The sequence below is a fragment of the Ornithodoros turicata genome, chromosome 1, assembly GCF_037126465.1.
Source record: "Ornithodoros turicata isolate Travis chromosome 1, ASM3712646v1, whole genome shotgun sequence".
In the NCBI taxonomy this organism is placed as follows: domain Eukaryota; kingdom Metazoa; phylum Arthropoda; class Arachnida; order Ixodida; family Argasidae; genus Ornithodoros; species Ornithodoros turicata.
The window spans coordinates 65,103,670-65,126,222 of record NC_088201.1 but is presented as its reverse complement, the minus strand read 5'-3'; the positions used below and the strand labels follow the sequence as shown (position 1 = coordinate 65,126,222).

General features: G+C 45.2%; 2 protein-coding genes across 7 annotated transcripts in view; one reads left to right on the top strand and one right to left on the bottom strand.

Annotated features, from left to right (window-relative positions):
* Positions 1–381: 381 nt before the first annotated feature.
* LOC135378333 (ubiquinone biosynthesis protein COQ9, mitochondrial-like) lies at positions 382–11,259 on the bottom strand. 3 transcript variants are annotated; one of them, XM_064611346.1, is made up of 9 exons: positions 11,084–11,162; positions 10,669–10,884; positions 7,557–7,763; positions 4,938–5,079; positions 4,785–4,875; positions 4,557–4,661; positions 2,891–3,046; positions 783–836; positions 382–529 (listed from the first exon to the last, which is right to left on the bottom strand). In XM_064611346.1, exons 2-9 carry the CDS (start codon positions 10,865–10,867, stop codon positions 497–499), a joined length of 987 nt encoding a protein of 328 aa, XP_064467416.1. In that variant the 5' UTR covers positions 10,868–10,884; positions 11,084–11,162; the 3' UTR covers positions 382–496. The 3 variants fall into 3 exon arrangements, with proteins under 3 accessions (XP_064467416.1, XP_064467417.1, XP_064467415.1); XM_064611347.1 differs by lacking the exon at positions 10,669–10,884 and having other exon boundaries at positions 11,084–11,259; XM_064611345.1 differs by lacking the exons at positions 382–529; positions 783–836; positions 2,891–3,046; ... (2 more) ...; positions 4,938–5,079; positions 7,557–7,763 and having other exon boundaries at positions 8,808–10,884.
* An 85-nt stretch (positions 11,260–11,344) lies between these two features.
* LOC135378331 (F-actin-uncapping protein LRRC16A-like) overlaps positions 11,345–22,553 on the top strand; it is an 83,000-nt gene continuing 71,791 nt past the window's right edge. For all 4 annotated transcript variants that reach the window (XM_064611344.1, XM_064611343.1, XM_064611341.1 and 1 more), the window contains exon 1: positions 11,345–11,526. In XM_064611344.1, the coding sequence (XP_064467414.1) occupies positions 11,490–11,526 (37 nt within the window). In that variant the 5' untranslated portion in view covers positions 11,345–11,489. The remainder of the gene's footprint in view (positions 11,527–22,553) is intronic.

Sequence of the window (22,553 nt, the reverse complement as noted above, 5' to 3'; positions counted from 1 at the left end):
ATTAATCTAAGAAAGTGAACTAAGAAATCTTTTGGTACCTTCCGTACGAGAATATTTCCTAGTTGCTGTATTGGCAGTTTTGGAAGTTGAACATAAGAGACTCGTGTTATATTTAATATGAGTTTAGAGGGAGCAATATTAATAATATTAGTCATCATGTGGGGCAAGGTTTTCCTTAATAATATTAAGGAAAACCTTGTCCCACACTGTGAATATCACACATTGCAGGTATCACACAGTTCTACCGTGTGACAACAGTACCACAGTACACAAACTGCAGCTGTAAGCATTCATGTTCCTGAAGATAACTCTGCTTGCGTAAACACTCCAAACATATTTTATCCACTGACCTGAGGAAGCAGTACACAGTGTTATGAAAAGTGCCACTAGAAACCAATTTATTATAGTCCGTCTAGCTACCTGTAATTTGATACAAATATATATAATACATGCTCTAACAGCTTGCAAACTTGACAGGAAACTGAAGCAGACGTGGTTAGCGAGTATTCATCCCCATCATGTTCTTCAGCTACAAATAAGAGAGAGAGAGAAAAAAAGAAAACATTATACTGGAGGTATGGCCAGGTCAACTGGTGTAGGAGGTCTCTCTTGGAAGCTGTGCAAATGATTACAAGGGACAGCAAATCACAGCACTGCTCCAAAGCTCGTCCCCGCTGACACCAGCTGACATGTCCGTAAACACTATACAGTATACAAAAACAAAATAATCGAGCTAACATCACACATGCTCTCTCTTTCAATATTGCATGCATGTGACTTACTGTGGCAAATCCAGACTCTACTACATCCTTTGCAGTGCTGGCAGCCTGGGAGAGCTAAAGAAGGGAGAAACAAGTCTAGTAATATATCAGGGATTCTCAACCTTTGTGGGCTCAGAAAACCCGCATCCATCTGCTGGCATAATGTGGAATAGAGCACTGTACAAGCCACATTCTTAGGTGTGACCCGAGCCTGGCCTAACTTTGATTTACCAGCCCGATGACTCCATACCAGGCCCAAGCCCAAAGAATTTCGAAGTTCCCTGGCTCGAGCTCGAGAATTTTCTAGGCTACCCAGCCCGTCAACTACAGATTAATGGGCCATAAAAGTTGACTGTGGTTAACTAACAGTGTCGTAGTGCAAACCTAAGCTTGATCTAGGCCCGTTGTTGTATTAGCTTGGGGACCCTAGCCCAACCCTGGCCCGCCCAACGAAGACTTTATCCGGCCCGGACTGCATGCCAGGCTTGGGCTTTTGGGTAGGCCCGATCCAGTGCAAAGCTCTAGTATGGAACACTCCACAAGATGCCTGCAACATTCTACAAACAAAAACGTTCTACAAATTATGCGATGAAACAAAAAACAAACTTTGGTCACTGTGCACAACTCAGTCGAATGAGGGGTGCTGCAGAATAGATGGCTTCAGAAAATCCCAGAGAGCTTAGCGCCGCTTTGAACTATGGGAACTTGCTTATCAGAAAGGAGGAGAAGGTCGGTTTCTCCTCTCTCGGCCGATTGTCCACGAGGTGTCAAGGTCAGCAAAAACTAAACGTGAAGGACTGTTCTCCCTTCCTCATGACAGTAATCTCCCAGGATGCAACGCATGCGCAAGGAGCACTGGGATTTCCTGAAATCGGCTATTGTGCATGCGTAGAATACCAGAAGTGTAGTATGTTGTGTTTTTAAAGCCCCAAGATTCTTGGGATCCATATTACCACTTCAGGAGCACACTTAAAGTAGCACAGAAGTCATTTTTAACACCCAGTTTTCTTCCCATAAAACTGTTAAGTAGGCCAGTAAGATGCACCATGCGAAGTAATTTACACCACAGAGTCATAATTATCGCACAAATTGGATTTAACATACACTGCAAAAAGCGACCGTGCGCAACGGTGGTGAAGAGCAGTACCAGCCTGTGATATGCCTGGAACCTCGCGCTGCCGCTATAAGCAGAACGCTCGCTGACTGGCCTAGAGAAATGCTGTCTGCTACTCGGCTGTTCGGGGTTCTGATAAATCCTTTCTCCTTGCTCGGTAATGCTTTGGCCACTCCTTCTATCCCCAATTCTCCGGGAGAACTGGCAAAACTGGTTTACGGCGGCAAAGGGACAAGGCGCTGACCCCCACTGACCGGCGAACCAGAACAAGTTCTCCTTATACCGTCATCGGTGACGTGGCATCATACCTCCTCATCCTCGTTATAGCTGGAGTGGCGAGTTAAGGGTGAACGCGCGGAGCCATGTTTATGTGAGTTTTTTTCTGGGAAACAAATTGCACACATCAAAACCTTTCGCGCTATTCGGTATAATGACACACACACTTTCATCAGATGTCTTAATCTGAATTTTTTTTGGATGGCCCTCTGTACTCCTTTAAAGGCACCATGAAAAGATTTCTTTGCTTCTTGTATTTTTTTGCCCATGCTGTAGAGCAAAAGCAATTGTGCAACACTCAAAATACTGTACGTATGACACAATAACGACAAAAAAATGTGTGCTTGCTTGCTTCTCCCTCCTTCGTGTTACCGACTCTGTGACGTTATTATCCACAGTCAGTCATAACCATGCATTCTCTGAAGAGTGGTCACGCCGAGCGCTTGATAGAACACGATGAGGTGATCAAAGCGTTTCCACCTTATCCTTTCTACTGTTTTCTAACTTCTTGCGTTGCATAAATAATGACGACATAGAAAATATCTTTAGTACGGTAAGTGTATAGACACAGCTTTCATTTAACATGACGTTTTGTGATGTTTCCTGCTCTAGCTGAGCTTTGGCAGACAGTACTAAACGTGGGACAGCGAGTGACCACCATGATATTCTTACTGCAATATATTAACAACAGTGCTCAATAAGGCCGCAACAGCATTGTGAGGGGAAAAAATGCAATCACCTGCGTAGTGCAACTGTCAAATGCTGCAAATTCTTTCATCCTCCTGTCCAAAAACTCCAATGTCTGGCTGTACTCTGGCGTACTATCTTGGACAAAAACCAATTCTGTACTCTTGTAGAGGGCTGCAAGGGCCAACCTCTTCGTGTACCAACTCATCTGCAATGTCATACAACATAATCGTCACTTCTGCGCACTGTACAGGTCCCAACAAAAGTTTACGGAACACCGGAATGGTGTATATCGTCATCGGAGTGATAGCGTTGCAGCAAACGGGAGCAGATAGACTTACACACAGGTGACTGGGTATCCCATGCCCCTCTCAGTAAGTGTGTAAACTCCCGTTCGCTGCTAGGGTGTCGCTGTGATCAAGAAATATGTCGCGCTGGTGCTCCGTAAACTTTTGCCGGGATCTGTACGTGGTGGTATAGAAAAACTTCATAATGGGGGTGAGCACGGCATGCCCCACTCTGTTATCTTGGCATGCGAGCCTATAATATTGAATCACAAAGTACGATCTCATTACTTCAGACGTACAGTCAACCCTAGATTTATACCCCTGTCACACGGGCAGTCTTGAATGATCCTTGAAACGGGAGCATTAGGTCCAATGCTCTTTGCGAAGGTGACACGCTTGGCAGGGCTACATGCATGTTCAATGGCCATTGGTTTTAATGATCATTCAAGACTGCCCGTGTGACGGGAGTAGTAGTACGAATTTCCCTCGCTTTATGAATGGTATTTCGTGGGACAAGACACCTACGCTTGTTTTACCCCTCGGTTTATGAACCCTCGATATCCGAACAGCGAACACACTTTTTTGGGATGTACCTCGAAAAACCCACTCTTTTTTTATCTTGATTTATGAACATGGAAAGTAGTCGCCCAGGTCACCAACACATAAAAGTAGAGCATCATGCGCCCCACTGTCAAAGAGCAAACAAAGAAAAGGTGTGAAAGATGACGGTTGACGGAAAGCCAGCGAGTGCCAGTGGCGGGACTCAAACCCAGATTGCCGTTCAGGTGTGCTACCAATTACACTACGCCGACATTGCACTCTCGTCCGCATACCAAGAGCTCGTTCATGAAGATACGACCAGACGTTCACTCTTGTCCGTTGTCTTCCATGCATGCTCACATTGAAGTACTGATGAACAAACCGAGGCAAGGTCAACAAACAAGGCGAGGTATTTCAGATCACCGCTTGGGTATTGGTGAGGCTTAAATGCTGTGTCTGTCTTAATAGTTCGTTCGGCCTGCACAAGTTACGTTACTAAGAAACGGTTATTCACGTCTTCACCGCATAGGACGATTCATCTTTCCAGGCCCCGACGGGCAAGCAGCTGCCACTTCAGAGTGAACTCTGAAATGAACACGTATTGAGGGTGCAATACAGGCGTTCGAGGACAGGAGTGATGAGCAAAGCGACATGGTGCTGTCTCTCCTGAGCAACATGGGAGATATTTTGGTGCAGAGTGCTACTACGAAGTAATTTCAAAAATAAATGTAACCCAATGTCACGATGAATTTCCTATCGTTTTAGCACTTTCACGCTCTTCCGCTCATTCCAAACCACGATTTATTAGAGATCTTTTTCTTTAGAAACAGTAACCATTCATAAATCGAGGGCTGACTGTACATAAGAGTATTTTGCACAAGAGCCACTTACATCCACAGAATGGTCACCTGCGTAGTGCCAGATGATGTTCAGAACATCTCCAAGATTGGCAAATGCTCTCGGCACATTTGTAGGTAATGCCATTTTACCCATTGCCTAGAGGGGATGAGCAAGGATTACCATTTCTGTCTCTTTGGGTATTGTAATTTTCGTTCACGCTCTAGCCTTCACTCTCTCGCATACTGACTGCAACTTGGACAGCAGTTGCGCTTGTCTTACTTGTGGCCATGTATCTTTGTGCGGTGCTATCATGAGTATCCTCTGCAAGACTGCATCCTTGATGAAAGTAGAATTTGTGCCCTTTCCTCCCCTATGGAAACACAGCATGATTTGTTTGAATTTTTGTGACATCTGCTGGCTACCAGTGCACACCTCTGCTGCTGTCTCTGTGGTACCAAGGCCAGGTAACGTTCGAGTTCTTCGTTGCATGACAGATAGTAGAAAGTGATAAGATCAACTCCACCTGATGGGAATAGTCCATGCGAGACACTGGACAATCCCAAGGAGTCTGCACCTGTACAAATGAAATATCATAGCACCAACAGCACGTCAACAAGCTCAAGGTTGAAAACTGTTTACCAATAACGAGAGGATAGAGAGGTAGCAAGCGAGCTGGTGGTATAGATCCATAACTTAAAAACCCGAGACTAGGGGACAAAGAAACGACAACACAGACAAGGTGTCAAACACAGCTGAAAGTTTACTCAACAGCACCTGAGACTTTGTCTGTGTTGTCGTTTTTTTGTCCCCTAGTGTCGGGTTTTTAAGTTATGGATCTGTTTACCAAGATGTGAACTTTGGTGTGTACAGTCCAACATTACATAGGGCAGACAAACCGCATTGTTTCTCGAGGATCTTATTGGAAATGCAATGCAAGCTGTAGATGAACATCAATTATTACAGTCATGTCCTGCTTAACCGTAGCACAGTTAACCGTGAAACTCGTTATCCACTCCGTGGAACTGGAAATGGACTTGCATTTGTTTTCAGTTATCCAGAATTCCCTGTCTGTATCCGAATATGAAGTAAGCCTACTGGCAACAGTTTTCCAGAGCCAGTGTCATTCTAATGTGCTTATCCGGAAATGTGCCAGAGGACCCCTGCCCTTGGCATTTGGTGGCATTTGCATTGTCCCGAGGTAACGTCACCTATTGTTGAAGCCTTCCGTTTGCCATTTGACTCCTCTTTGCCTTGAGCTCAGTCATTACAAACCTGTGCAGACAGACAGTGTCGATGTTTCCCCAGGAGCAAAAGAGGTCTTCCATATCTTACTCGGCACAAAAACTAGAAATGCGAACGTCGGCTATCCATCAGAAAGCATTTCCAGCCTGCAGGTCTAGGCCAAAGAAGTGCTGATTTGATGGTGATAAGTCCACCATTTATTATGTTCTGTGGGAAAAATGGCTTTCCAGTGACCCTTCGTGATCACAAGTGAAATATGCACGAATATCTATGCCTTTAGGACTCTGAGAAGTGCTTTTTGCTTGGTTTGGCGACATGCTTATCGAAAATGCCAAGGCTTATAGAATCTTGTTAAATTCGCTCATTAAATTCACTTGTCCTGCCAGATGATAGAAGGTGGGAATGGAGGCATCTGAATAAGTGGGACATATCTGTACTTTCTTGTTCAATCAATTGAGATCATTGGTAAATAGCAAAAGCTTGTGTGTGAAGAACTCAATCATGCACAAACCCGCCCCCCCTTCAAATCAGGTAAAACATGAGAATGACAGACAAACCACGTCTCATGCCAGAATGCTACCCCCAGCATCACAGGTGTCTGATATTACATTAGTAATTGCTTCGTATGTTGTACAGCACATGTAGAGAGTTGAGCAAGCATTCAATCCTGCAATGCTAAGAGACGAGAGTAAAAAGGAGAGCCGCTTCTCGAGAGAGGCGGTTCCGCGTCTTGGCACGGCTCGGCACAGGGGAGAGGGCAAAGTTTGGAAAAACCATGTGACGAAGTGTTTGTCCACTCACAAAGCAGCAATACAGCCTTGTGAGCGGAATAAGCCTACGAATAAGGGGATATTCGAAAACCAGCATGGTTCCCTGCATGTGTCCACAGAAGAAACCATGTGCACCTCATAACCTTGAGCTGTTTACTGTTACCCCCTTATTTGAGAGAGGGACCAATGAGGTGGCCCCACTGACAGTAGGGAAGAGTGGGAAACTGGGGAGCTGCACAGACAGCCGACCTACTTGCATAGTGTATTGCATATTTGAATAACAATATACTACAAACATAGAAGGGTAGAAAATGCAGTGAACAGGTAAGGAAATGTTAAGGGAAGTGCGCCAGAACGAGAGCTGTCAGGGACTGTTCTTCTTCTGGGCACTGTCCTCGTCATTGGCATGGTATTTAAGGATTCTTGGGTATTATAGGTACCTACTTGCATTGTACCTACAATACCCATAAGCCCTTAACACGTCATCCTCTAATCCTTCTAGATACCATGCCAATGAAGAGGACGGTGCTCAGAAGAAGAACAGTCTCCGTCTGGAATACCAGCGGCTCTCGTCTTGAGGTCCTCCCATTAATTCTACAAACAGTGCACTGAACGCATGCAGTACAGATGGCTTCTCGACCCCTTTGACTGGATTGTACTAGTATAGACCTATTTTCATTGCACTTGATTTCTTAGTTTTGTAGCAGCTCACACTATACAGCAATTTACAAATTTTGCTTTCTTTAGGTGCATTTTCTCGAAAAATTCGCCGCACTGACTTTTCTCTGTAGGCTATCCAAGTTACGGCATTGTAAGCGTGATCAGCAGAAGTCGTTACCCACCTCACAGGCACAAGAAAAGAGCTGTACCTTGTGTGGATTGTCCCCGGCTGGTAATTAGTGTTACAAGCAGGAGACAGTATCACCCCTTCTTCAACGATTATTGGAGAAGGTATGACATCGCATACATACCCTTACCACGGTGTTATACTTGCTACTATTCATTGTCTAGTCAACACTATACATGAAGAGAACAGTACCGGCTGCAATAGCTTGTCGCGTCCACCCATGCTCTGGTACAAAGTTGAGGGCTGCTCTCAGGACGCTGCTTTTGACGTCCGTAATTTCCTGTTCTTGTGACTGATCATCTTTTGACTGTGTGCTCTGTGCTTCATGGCTCTCGTAATCAACTGCCGGCCTTGAAGAGTAGCTTACAATGCGTGTTACAACACCTTGATGTGGCACACCTGGTAAGAGAGAGGCAGTGTTCTACTTAACGTGTCTTTTCAGAGATCATATGAGCCCGCTTGCACGAAACTGTTTGAGGGAAACACTCAACGAGTTTTTCACTCAATGCACATCGGGTGCACTAATGCTTGAGTGAAAAACTTGTTGAGTATTTCCCTCAAACGGTTTCGTGCAGGCGGGCCATGATCTCAAAACCAGTCAATTTCCAACTCTCAACACATGACTGGGACAAGGATTTGATGTGGACAATGGTCTTTTACCTTTATATCAGATTATCTGAAAGAAATGTTGCCTTGCCCAACGCGCCGACCACATTGTAACTAATACAGCTTAGGTGGCCTTACCCACATAGCATATATTTTGTATGTAATTTAAATTACACAGTCCAAAGCATCCTGATTGTACGTGTTGAGGAAGAACAATGAATAGAACAGTCCCTTTTGTGCGTCACATCATGTTGTGACTGCATGCTTACTGCAATGTTGCTCAGAAAGACAGCCCGTCATCCCTCGTTAGAGTGGCATAGCTAACGCACCTCAAGGGAAATGGACTGATCACTCCAAGCGGACGTTGTTATTTCATGGTATTATAAGGATTCTCTGTACCATCACTTAAAGGTATTTTGTGCAAAGTACAATGCAGAGACCCTTTGAGCAACATATTTTAATCCAGACTTTCGCACAAATTTTAAACCACAGAAGTGAGTAGTTCTAGGTAATTTACAAATTTTTCAGAGCTACAAAGCTCACTCTTTTATATACTACGAAAGCACAAGAACAATGCTAACATGCTATCAAAATTTATTCGCCTTCAGGGCAGACATCTAATTTAATTCGACAGGTACTGATAATAATAACGTAGTATCTGGCAGAAACTTTTTCAATTTAATTAGTAATGCACTTCGGTTAGCACCATAGGGGTTATTACTGATTAACTCCTATGATACTAACCAAAGTTTTGTAATGAGTTGCAAAATCGGTGACGACTTCTTGTGTTCCAGAATAGACTTATCTGGACTGATACAAACAGATATACCATACAGGTATACTCAGCACAACCTTTATTTTTTGCAACATCTTCACGTACATCTGATGATGGCGCGGCTCAATCCGAAACTTTCTGTGTTGTCAATGCATGTCTTGGCACATGTTTGGTATGGTAGCAGACCTACCATACTTTTTTAAAACTAACAAGCCAACCAAATGAAAGGTAGTATTCTTGCAGACACTTCTTGAAGCCCAGTAAATAATACAGTGATGCATAACACAAAACACAGCAATACCTGCAAAAGTATGTGGAGTTACAAGCAAGACTATGAACCAGAAACTAGCTTCAAACTGTCCTGGGCTAGAACAAGCACACTTTCCATGAGGTCAAACCTAGCCAATGCAGACTTCATCACTTCTATTTCCTGTTCTGGAGGCAGGTTAGGGAGTGCACCAAGTCCCATTCCCAACAGCATGCTATCCGAATCATCCTTTAGTTCACCTGCTACCTTGTCTTCAACTTGTTTCAAATTTAATGTGTAATGGGCTCGTGAAAGGTCTAAACCCTTTTTCAGCTGTTCACCGTACACTTCTGCCATCCGCAGGACACTGTTGACTACATCGTGGCTAGATGGTTTCAACGACGTCAACGCAATATAGCGTAGCAAGTTCAAGACAGCAAGGATGCAATCACTGTAATTGAGCAGATCAGTCTCTTCACGCTCGGGTAACACACAAACAATTCGCAAAAAATTGACAATATTGCAACCACCAAATGGGTTCTCAGACTCCTTTGGAGGACGGTTCCATTGATGTAAATCAGATCGGTAACGATCAACAAGGAAGCCGCGTACGCCGGCATGTTCTTCTCTCTTCAACAGGCAACAGTAGACAGAGTATCTTGCATGGGCATCAAATAGTTTCAGATAGCTACAGAACACCCTGACAGATCTCTCACGGACGTCTTTCCAGGGGCACGTGACCATTACTTTGAGAAGCTGGCGGAACAGTGTTGTCAGCGCAGAATTGTCCAAGTCCAAGCTACTATACTGGCCGCGTGACTGTCTCGCAACAATCGCATCACAAAGAGCGATTCCTTTGTAATTAACGACGTACACTGCGTGGGACAAAAGAAAGATCACATTTCCAAGGTTCTTCTCAAAGATGTACCTCTGGGAGTACACACACGGTACGCTTTCCGGTGCCAGGAATTCGGCGTACAGAAGATACGCCAGTGTTGCGGGACATATTTGTGCAATGTGCAAGACCCGCTCGTCCTCACTATCCTCGTCTTCGTCAAAATGATCACCCGAACTTTTATCGCAAGTGGCTGGCACGTTCTTACAGTCTTTATGGGCGTCTGAGAAAGAGAGAGCTGCTAAGTCAGATGACAGGTGGGCAACGGCATGAACTAAACTCTCGGCACAAGCGTGGCTGTTGCTCTCTGGCTTTTCGGGCGGACTGTAAGTGTGTAGTACACCGCAGCGGCCCAGTAGGCTAAGCAAGTGGTTCTGTAACTGTTTTCTCTGTTCCAATATGTCCAGCTGCACATCTCTGGCAGAGCCCCGTGCAAGACTAACCTCCTGGATAAAAGGCTCCAGGAAAGAGTGCACAGCTTTGAGAGAGCCCACGATCATTTGTACAGCTGGGTCTGCATCCAGAAGCACCCTCTGGGTGTCATCTTCCAGGGGTTGGTTTTGAGGGTCTGGAAGTGACGTGAGGTATTTTTCTATGGAAGGCAGAGCCCACTGCAGGAAATGTCGTTTTTTAGTTGGCATGCTTAGAAGTATACTCTGCACTCCTTCCAGAGCAGTGGCGAGTACAGAGATTGATTTAACCTCCGATAAATGCTCAACAAGAGAGAGTAGAACTTCTTTCGGCTTTCCTCTGTTGATGATCTCCTTGAAAAGACACTGACCATCATCCGTGTTCACGCTGCGTTCACAGTCTTTATCCTCTTCTAGTGCTAGCAATGCTGGCAGAACTAGGTCCCAAGCACAGTCGTAGATGAGCGCTCGATGCTGATCGTCGCATATTACTGACCTCGCACTTGCAAAATCCCTTGATGCTAGATGATCTGTGATGCTCCGAACGGCGGAGTCATACTGCGACGTCATTTTCGAATGTCAGTACGCTGTAAAAGAGACATTCACAAGTGCTTCACTCTTCCTACAAGATATTGGCATAGTGTTTGAAAGGAATGAGTTCCCGATTGGCCCTTGATGGCTCATTTCCTTGAACCACGTTCCTGTCACAGCATACAAAATCTGATTTGATTCAGCGAGAATTCATTGCTGGTGTGTACTATATTTTCCCACAAACACATTACTCACCTGTTAGAAGCTTTTTACTATAAACGGTTAAGTTTCTGGAGATCGCCGCCGAGAACATGAAACTGCTGGTAGACGCCATAACAGCACAGCAGAAAGATACGAACACTTGAAACTGAATCAGTGATACTTTTATCAAAGAAAAACAAATAATAAACCATACAATTAATTATGCAACTGTCACAACTAATAGTTTTAATACGTAGCACATATTGCTCCGCTATCCGTTCCCTCTGGTTCCCTCTCCCCCCCATCAGTGAGAATGGCAGCAATGGCAGCTCGGTAGCGATGAGGGGTGGAAGAATTTTACCGATTAGTTGTCGGATTTTAGTGGCATGGTTCTGTTTTTGAGCGTGCATTTCAACAGCATACGGACATACTTTCACGAAGTGCAGCTGTGAGCGGAATTATGTCGACCAAGAACGTGATAACGAAGGAGCTCAGTGGTCAGTACACACCAAATATCAGTGCATGATATCAATTCCTGATCTATCAGCATGCAGCGTTTTAGCTCAACTTTTCCGCTTCATATTTCTGTGCGTGTTATGCTCACATTGATTTTGTTTACAACCACAGCATATAACATTTTCCGTGTCTGTGTGCATATCCGGCATGCGAAGCGGATTGCAAGAACGAAAAAAAAAAAAAAAAAGTAGGGAAAAAAATCCGGGCTCGTAGGATTTTTTTCCCTTTGCTCACTCGTTAACGTCCGAACTTTCTATATAATTTCAGAATGTGTGCATCATAGTTCACGTTCATGGGGTGTGAATGCTCACACTGGTAAAAGTGAAGCGGCTGAAAAGGAGTAGGGCTCGTCTTCGTCTAATTTTTTGTCCGCTTGCAGACTAAACTGCAGTTGTACAGCCAACAGGCTCCTCGATCTTTACTACGCATATCAGATGGACATGTGAGGACACGTAGTACGCTCAGTGGAGTTTTAGCGCAAGCACGGTATGGCAAAACCGTCTCGTATAATGTCCCCGCATTTAGGTTTCTCCAGCGTATTTTTGCTTCACGACGATCGTTCGCCGATCGAGCCGTGTCTCAACACAAAGGTACTGTAAAATTGATCTGCACCTAATCTATGATACCAGTGCATCGAAATATATATGCCGCATTAGGCCCGAGAAGGCGGTTCAAGGGGTGATCGGGCCCTGTGATGAGGTTGTTACCTTTGGAGCGCCGAAATTCTTCCTTGTCGTTTTTATTGTTCAAGGAGTCAGTGTCCTTTCTCCATTCTTCTGTCGCCTCTGTGATGTGTCACGTAATATTTCATTGGACCAGTGGATCTGTAAACACAAGTGGGCGGTGCTCTGAGCACGAGGAACGACCCGGGACGTTTCTCGTGCAACTCGTTTGACCTGTCAGGCCACCGGCCGAATACCGAGGGTGACTCTGCAGAGTTCTCCCAACAAAGCACGTAATTTGCATATTGAAGGTGGGGGCACTGGTACGGGAAGGTGGGATATACATTTTCGGTGTTAAAAACCTTAGAAACTCCTCCGGGTCAACTAGGGAAACCTAATCTTGGAGATTGCGCTGTGTAGAAGACTGCTGCGGTACGCCGTGTGGTGATGTACACTGAAGAGTTTCTTTCGAATATCGATACGAAGGCTACGAATGTGCGTTTAACCTATATTATTATTCTCTAACTGGAGTTTCCTTGAAATGTAACTGTCGGGAGTCGGGGGGGGGGGGGGGGGGGTCGAAGGCTTTACACACCGCACTCGAACTCATACCTTAGGTAATGCATTTGCGATCATGAAATCCGATGTGCAATCCTCCTGCCAAACGTGTGAACTTTGGCAGTACAACATTACAACGGCACGAATTAGTTGTTCCTCGTAAAATATTTTGCCAATATTCATCGCTATGCTGAGAACACGTTTGTTTGTTGGATTATGGGTTTGAGGAGAGGTTAGCCGAGATAGAATGGCATGCTACTGTTCAGAGGATAACACAGTGACGGTCTTTGCTTCATTAACGAGCTTTCATCGGGAAGTAGCTTATCGACGGGCTTCGAAACAAAAGGAGTTTTAGTACATCGGGAGATATTCACGATAACAGTTCTGAAGACATGATAAGCCAATCACCCTCTTTATTTGGAGCGAGTGACAGCGCGTTGCTAAGCTTGCATTTGATAACATCTTTTATCGTATCGTTTTTGTAGAATTCCTCCAACGCACTAAAACTCCAGCGTACGTAGAAATGCAGGTGTGCACTGTAGCCTATTCAAGAAACTTCCGTAGACTGAGCCCTCATATCACCAGCTTACTGATTTAGGAAGCGTTCTTTCGGCTTTCTCGGCGTTTATACATCATGCCTGTAAGAGTAATATACATTCTGAGGTGGTTTCGATTTGTCTTTCGCGTGCCAGTGTTCTGTTGAGGCACGAGAGTGAGGGAGGAGGTTTCTGAACGTATGTCTGACCCGATTGGAAACCCTCCTCATGAAGCCTTGCCGTATCAGTCCACTCCTGTGCCGCATTGTTCTGGACCCTCATTGGCTTCGGAAACCGTTATCGTATCGTATATGCCTTGCTTCCAGCGTGTCATATCCACTGGACGGCTCCACAGTGATTTCATACCTTGTTGCAACCTCAAGCTCGGGGTATGAAACCGTCGGAACTTCCTGCGGTCCACTGTGCTTCGCTCGTTCTAGCAGTTTTTAAAGAAGGTTTTTTTTTTTTTCGCGCCAGACCAGCTTACTTCCCATATGTATGTATCCCGTAATACAGTAGGTACGCTAAAAAGAAAAATAGCAGGGTGAATTTGTGAGCGCTCGGGCACCTGTCCATGTACAGGTACTTGGACAGGTCAATGGACCGCTTTCCTTTGGCATTATAATACACACGCTGATCATCTCAAGATGGAAGTTGGCGTGGAGCCCTCTGAGAATCTCAACTAAGCTACTGTGTAAAGTAAATGGATTCTCCAACATCTTGAGCTGGCGTAATGTGTTACGCCGACTTGGCGAGGGCGGTAACCCTTTCCTAACCACCCGTATCCTCATCAGTCATATGTGAATGACAGCCGTACCTTCCTGGGAGCGACATGCGATAATGACAGTTGGAACTCATATCCGTCGCCATTCATTTTTCACTCGTGCGGTAACGAAAAGAAACGTACAGCCGAGTTCTATACATGGCGACTTGCACTACTGGCAAAACGCCCGGTAAACGTGCGCATGCTTCTATTGCTACTTCTATTTCTATTGCATGCTTCTATTGGGACTTTGTGAAACCCACCGACGACTAGGACGAGTGTACACAGGGCCGGCAAGAGAAATTTTGGGACCCCGGGGGTGGGTCCTGTCCGGGCCGCTCCTCACGTCTCAAGTAACGTAGTCGAGTAGAAGTAACCAGTACTACTTGTTTATATGATTACGTGTGTCTGACTCAGACACACGTCTGAGTGAGTCTGAACTTTGGTCGGTCGGTCGGGCCCCTTTCCCGGCTGACTCCCCTCTCTCGCCGGCGCTGAGGTGCCCTAAGCGACGTACTAGTAGTCTTCAACTGCCATTGTTCAATTCAGTTCAAGTACACATGCGAGTTCCGTTTTCGTACTCCTTTGAGGTTCCGTGCACGTATCTCCTACAGTCACTAAATAAGCTGAAAATTTCACGTGCGTGACTTGTTTTCGTGCTTGCACGGAGTGACGACATCCCATGATTATGATTCATTTCCCCTCGTCGGACCTACCGTGGAAGATCGAATTCCGTTCCAAACGAGAGCCTACACGCTCGTGCCCAAACTAAAAGAACGGTACCTCCGTTGCGACATCCTCTTTATTTCTAGTGTTTGCTTATGCAAGTAACACCTGTGAAGCGTGAGCTTGACGTGAACACGTGTCACGTAACGCATTTGTAAAAACATTTAGATTGAGAGAATAAATATTTGTCTTAGAGAACACAACTATATAGTAAGTGCCCGTGTGTCATGCTGCGCAGCACGCTAACGTGGAAGTTACTGGGTGTCCTCGTCTGTATAGGAACTGTAAATCTGGTGACTGAGCGAAATTTTTGACCTTGTCTCTCTTACTTAGAAACACTGCTGACGTTTAAACGGCCCCTTGTGATCCATGAAGAAGACCGAGAGACACGGACACAGAAGACGACACACGTAGGAGAACCTACGTGTGTCGTCTTCTGTGTCCGTGTCTCTCGGTCTTCTTCATGGATCTATACCAGCTAGCCTGCACCCTTTCCCTTGTTTCTTTAGGGCCCCTTGTGAGCTCGTGTAAAAGTGACAGTCTGTTGACGGATAGTCTGCATGCAGGGCGGCAACATTTCTTTCACTTTGCAGGAACAAAAGTGGTTCATTTACGAATCATACGCCACTTTTCCTTCGCGCACCTCTTATAGTTGCAGTCTTTCATCGCATAACCCGTCTTTCATCGCATAACCCGTCTTTCAGGATGCGGCTCTATCTCGAGATTTGTTTACAACTTAGCCGCGACTATGAACGGCGGCGCGCGCTTCGGTGGGGAGGACGTCATCGGAGAGAGGCGGATGCCCATTTTTGGCCGTCGAAGAGCTTATCAAACGCTTGGTAGTCACCCCACCGGAATCGCACAATGCACCAGTTCTTTTGTGTCTCTGACAATCTCGCACGCCCAGATGCCTATGCTGCACGTACTGCCTCGCATAACGTGGTCTACCTATCACGGGGGTACCTTTTATGCTGCCCACTGCGAGAAATATGCGATTAAAGCAGTTGCGTACGCTCTAAGAAGGATGGGCATCACGTTCACACGATCGACGTTCCCCAGAATACTCCAGCGGAAGATGCACAAAACTTCTTAACTTTCTGCTGCCACGTGAGCGCGAGTGCTCAACGTCATTTCTTCTCGCGCTCTTCTAACAGTGGGGAATATCCTGCGGCGCAGCCACGGGGTATTCCCTAGCAGACGACAGGTCCGATGATGTCGTCTGCTATGTGCATCACTACGGCGGCCCAATGCACGCATAAATCTAATATGTGCTAGCTAAGACAAAACAGGCGTTGAACGCAGCCTCTGGTTTTTTAAAAATATATCTTTATATATTTTAAAGGTGTAATCTGAAATGCGCAGCGTGATGTTTCCTAACCTGCCTCGCTACTTTGTAATGTCTCACTTCCCGTTGACGGCCTTGATATGTGCGGAAAATTAATAAATAAAACGACACAAATCGACTGAGTAATACGGTTGTGATCGCTCTCCCGGTGCATTACCTTGAACGTGGCAATAGGGAGGCAACGCAGTACGAACGTATTGACATCAGCGAGTCATCCAAAGCTTGGAGGGAAAAAACAAAACAAAATAAAACGCAAGAACCCAACGAGCTTCGAAACTCGATACTGTCTACGACCGCGTGAAAGGTACGCGTAAAGGCCGACGGGATGTATTTTCTACAAATAAACAGTGAAGTCGACGAAGCGCGTGCCCCTGGCGTTACCGGGTGATGCGCCCGCTTATGTCCCTCTCTCCTCTGTTGCTTTTGGCGATATCATATGATCACGGGATGCGATTCTGTCCAGTTTATTTTTTTACCGTAAAATAAACGTCTATATATTTCAGCTCCTTTGAGAGCCAAGGGCAACACGAGAAATCACAACGGCTTGTGGGGGGACGTAGGGGGACCTGAAATCGTTCAACGAACGTAAGGTTACAACTTCAATTATTTGAATACATGATACCCAGAGCTTTGGGAGAAACCCCACACAAAACGTTGAGAACGTCGACTTTTCGTGTGTCTGTCTTTCCCTCTGGCTGTATTCCATATGTGTGTTTAATAACCAGTGTCTGAGCTGTCACCCGTGTACGCCTCTTTTTCTGCAGTCGCTTAAAAAAAAAAGCTCCTATAGATATCGGAAGATGCGGCTAATTCCCCGAGGAGGGTGACTAGGCCTCTCAGTCGTGCCGACGAAAGGCCTTCATACGGCTGTTTACAGCAGACACAGGCGCACATTTCATGACATGATTGGTTCAAGTGGTTCGACCCTTTGAATGCACCATGTTTTCGAAGGCTTGGTAGAGGAATAGGACTGGCATCGAGGAATCCCCCATGCGATGCACCAATTGCTTCTGGACGTCTACAGTGGCTTCCGACATCGGAAGCCTTCCCAGATAGCACACCCACGCCTTCAGTACGATCCTGACCACATCGTTCGGAACGCTTGTTGAAATGGCGGACAAGATCGGCCGTATTTTCCTCCCACCGAACATTGCTGTACCCAGAAGGCACCGTCGTCCAAAATAGCATGTTTGCGGGCAAGAGTGGCCGAAGTGCGAACACCCACGTCAGGCGTTTGTTCGTATCGTAGCTGATCTCTACTGCATATCCAGGATCCAAGACAGATCCAGGACATTTGCTCACCTTCCGAAATCTCAAGGCGGACAAATGCTCACAAAGTTTTTTACGTGCCTGTTGTTTTCGCAAAGTTACTATGGGTCCTGTTTCGTGGGACAGTATAATAGAAAAATTGTCGCAGGAGAGCCTTACTTGTTGTGGCTTGGGGAGGGGGGGTGGCTGACTGGTGGGCAACGTCAAATTTCGGCGTCATTGCGCCGGAGAGTGTTCCGTAAACTTTTGTCCAGCACTGTACACGTGCACAAGAATATAATCATTTTATCGGACTCACGTGGTAGTGGGTAATGTCGGTAAAGGCGGATCACGAGTGTAATCATCGGGGGTATTTATTGGTCGTTCATTTACTTTCACAAATATATTTAATAGTTGCGAAGCAGACTGATTTAACTAGTGAAAATTTCGCGTGCCTGACAAGTGCAAAAGCGAATAAAAATAATGCGTATCAATGATGCTTTTACGAAATGCTGTGAGGTTAATATCGGGCTTAGTGCTAAGTAAACCAATCCAGCCACAGATTTCAACCCTGACTTCGCGAAATGCAGTGGGCGCGCATAGGGCTGTTCGGCTGGGCCAGAGGGCGCTCCTGTTTACGGCAGTCAGCGCCACTTGTGGCGGTTGTGCTAACTTTTCCAAAGTAGCGTGTTCTCTCATCACGCACATGGTATGTGCTATGTCAGGATGACCAAGTTGTGTTGCGCTTTTGAATAAGGCGAAAGGGACCGAGGATTGTTTCCCCGTCAAATCGGAAGAAGGGAAACCGTCAACAGCGTCGCGTTTTCGGCGCATGGCAGAATATTCTCGGACAGGCTCGAAATACGGGTAAAGTGTGATTCCCAGATGCCGTAGATGTACTAGCTCTGAGCAAAACCTGACTGAAGAATAAATCCTGAATGCATGCAGTTGGATATCTCTGGTTTCAAATGTTTTACTCAGGTTTACAAACAGGGTGAGAGCCGGTGGAGTAATGATTTATGAAATGAATGGAGCTAGCACTACGAATGTTTGTCAGCAGCCAGTAGTCTATTCTTTTTATGAGCATTACATTCTTTCTTTTCCCTCTTTATTTACTCCAAACCAAGCTACCACTTGTCATATATCCGTGACTGTTTCGGAAGAGAGGAATATGGGAGTCAGATCAAAGCAGTCACCAGAACAAGAATTTAGATGTCTTTGCGGCTGAGATTATTGCCTTTGACACACTGGGGTGTTAATGGGAACTAACTTAATGAGAGGAATGTCCCGAGTACAATACAACTTTCATAATCCAAGGCCCAATTGCAATGACTCCTGGTGGATCCTGCGTGTCTGATCATTTTGGGATTCACATGCACTCGTGACATCTCAAACATCTCCTATGCTTGCCAAACACTCGGTATCTAGGAATTTGTTCCAACTATATATGTAGAATGTGTAACTAAGAATTTCAAAAATAAATGCATAATCCACATTAGTCGTGATTTTCACATAGTACTACGCAGCCCCAGACATAGCTCTACGTCTGTGACAGAATGGCGTAGTCGCAGGCGAGCCGGTGGACGAAATTAATTATGAAGAAAGCGTGGGGCACGAAGCCGATACAACGGCCGAACAGCTCAAGTTTATAAGCTTGCAGAATCGCACAGCTATCAGTTTGAGTTTGAATGTAAAAAAAATAAAAGAAAAAAACGGTATGATACAGGTACGCTCCGATGTCCTTTGTGCACTTCGTGCGTATATAAAAGCATATAACATTATATATGAAAGATGAAAGTCATTGAAAAGGTTAGCCAGCTGTAGGACTCGAACCCACATCTTCTGGATTATCTGGTAATCATCTGGTAATCCAGAAGATGTGGGTTCGAGTCCTACAGCTGGCTAACCTTTTCAGTGACTTTCATCTTTCATCGTTTATTTCTTAGGCAATTTGAGGCTTTGTATGTATTTGTCCTTTCTATGTTGTTCCAGCCTCAGAACATCAGTTCTCTCATGTTCAACATTATATGTATAACAGTAACGTGGTCCAGGCTTTTATTTTTCTCGTTCCCCGGGCTGTACATTCTCTGATATTGCGCGGAAACAGGTGGAAGATAAAAAACGACATAAAAACGACATCACTTGCTGCACTAGTTCGCTAGCGATATCGTTCGCTGGATGCTAGTATTTTTCTACTGTTGGTCAGACACTAGTTTTGTGTTTATAAGTTTCAGCTTGGCTGTCAAAGAAATATAAAAAAAAGGAGACACGAGTTTTACAGTTGTCCCCTGCATCTTTTCAGCGTTGATGTTTATGGACAATAAAAGCTGTCGCCCTCTCATTCATTGTTTCATTGGCTTTTCAACTCCGCTTCTGCTCAAGATACGGTTCATCGACATAGAAAGTATGACAGAACAACTGTAAAACCTGTCTGACCAACAGTAGGAAGACACTAGCTTGATTTGGGAATTGTAACACTAGGTTGAATTGGGAACTACATCGAACGCCCCCCCCCCCCCCCCCCCCAACAACAACACCTCCCCCCCACCCCCGTACAGCGAGCGTGAGGTAGGAGCCATATGCTAGTGAGCTCAGTGCAAAGCGTTTATGGGTGTTTTACGTTATTGGTACGAATACAGAGGGTAATGTGCCCCTTTGCTTACTCTTCTTCTGCTTGCTTCTGTAATCCGTCCTGTTATAAAAGAACGCGGGTATCTTTTTTCCGACATATCTGCAAAAAATCGCGTTATCTGTACTCCACAAGAAAAAAGAGAGAGGAACAGAAAGAACAGTTTTAATGCGCTCAATACAACTGGTGCAGCGAATGTGATGGCTTTTATGTTCCTCATTGAATGTGATGCATCTTTTATTGTTCATTAACATCAATCAGGGCGAACAAACAGATCAAACAAACAAATAAATCAGGAGGGCGAATGATAGCACTTGGTCCGCTAGGATACGTTTCATCGGCTCTCCAGAACGGCGGCTGAATTTTTTTGGCGTACAGAACCCCGCGGGACCATTATTTCCGCCCACGCAACCAGGGACCTTTTTTTTCGCGACCCGAGAATGCCCCAACGGGTACAAGGTTCTGCAGTTTCCCGCCAAATCCACACGAAGTGGACAGGAGAAGATGGGTGTCGGTCGTCAAACGTACGTGTCACAAAATAAGCTACTCAGTGGATTCTTTGTCTTTTTTAGGCCAGTGATCCTAATTGGTTGCCGTAATCAGACCATATATCGTTCGTGATGTGTGTTCTCAATTCAGGCACGAGAAACAATATTTATATTCCCGCTCGGAACTGGGGCTGTGAATGACCGTGGTATTCAAACACATGTCCGAGTTCCACAAAAGTTTGTGTTTTTTCTCCTGTAGGAAGGGATTATACAAATAGGTTAACACAAATTTTAACACTTAAATTAACGGTTAACACAAAAATGAATTTCCAACTATCTTGGACCTTGTGGCTTTGTCCGCTCAGGTAATGAGACTTCTGCATCCCTTTGCTGTAAAAAGTTTAAAAGAAAACACGCAAGTGCGGTGCGCGCGAAGAAAAGCTCAAATAATTGTAATGACGCTGACATGCCTGCTTCTGCATATAGTCTTACGCCTTATTGAACTCTGAGGACAGAAATTAGTCGTTCGCAGTCTAAAACGATTGAAATAGGCAAAGTTACACTACCAATTCACACATTTTTTATTTTCATGACGCCCGCCACATACACTTTTGACTGGTTTCGATATCGGACGACTCACACAAAAAGTTCGCTTTCCCACCGCTACGTGGCCACGCAAAGCGCCACCTTGAGTCTGTGCACGAGGCGTATCACATTCTTCGCTGACGACTCTACTCTGAAACTTTTCCTCCCCGTACCACCAGGGGAGAAAGGCAGCGCTAGTGTCGCGCTGCCAAACTCCAGGCGGTCGTTTCGTGAACATTTGGAGCCGAAAATTAGTTTCTCTTTCCCTTTCTTTCTTTTCCTTTCTTTCTTTCTTTTTCTTTATCTTGTAATAGTACTCTTCAACAGTTAGTATATGGTGAGACGCTGGGAAGGTTATCCTTATATTCAGTGGGATGACTCCATAGCGTAATCCTGCAAGGAATGGAAATTCCCTAGGTAGCTGAACCTCGGAAAAGTCTCTTTGTACTTCATATCACAGGGAGCGGCCCTGCTTTGTGTATGTAAGGTGGTGTTCTTCCTTCTAGTATTCCCTGTACAGCTAACGAGCACAAGCAGGACACAAGCAAGGCTTGTGTCCACCCTTCCCTCTTATTCCCTCGTTTCTTGGAAAATCAGTACCACACAAATGCCGACTAAAAATTTTGGGTCTCAGTGCCTCCAAACAAGCGAGAAAAAACAAGAAAAGCGAGCTGTGGCCACGGCTATAAAGGGCCAAAACGACTGACAGCATCTAAGATTTTCATATACGGCGTTATGGAAGTCATTACCTCCACCAAGGCAAGACCGAAGCTGATTTTTAGCAGCTGTCGGACGATGCAGTTTCTAAAAGGTTCGAAAAATAAAATTGTGATATGAAAAACACAACAACAATATACAAAATACAATATGAAAAATACAACTGTTTCACACAGTGTAAATGACGAAAATAAATTATGAAACTGACAGGGTGGTCTCGGTGAAATAGAATGGAGTGAGCAATTGTCCCGTCTCAGCTCTGCATTGGTGAGCAGTTGTCCGCTCCTCATTCTGAAGAACAGGCAGAACTGACGAAGGTAGCAGAAAATGCGGACCATCTGATGCTTTTTCAATCCGGGGTGCACGAAATGGCTGAGTACTGCATTTCGGGCATATTCTATACGCAACGCAAATGAGGGAACAAGAGACGTTCGCACCGCAGCTTTTCGAGGAAATCACTGTTCCTAGGGGGACAAAAGTCAAGCAGTCAGTCCTTTATTGCTCGAACCACGGAGAATGGTACAAGTTCGCGCTCCACAGTGAACCAGCTACAAGTTCTCGGAAATCGTTGTTTCATATATCGAGGTATTTCAAAAGTTTTCAATGAATGGACAGCCTTATAATGAAAATAGGGCTTTATGTAACTTGGTAAAAAAAAAAAAAAAAAACGTTTAGTTTCGAAAGTACACGAGCCATATCGTATTGCTGGGCGTAAACGCAAAAAGCTAGACCCTTGACTTGCACTCCATTT

What these genes read in the sequence shown, in the direction of transcription:
- LOC135378333 (XM_064611345.1), bottom strand. Translation starts at nt 10,867, where the DNA reads ATGACGTCGCAGTATGACTCCGCCGTTCGGAGCATCACAGATCATCTA.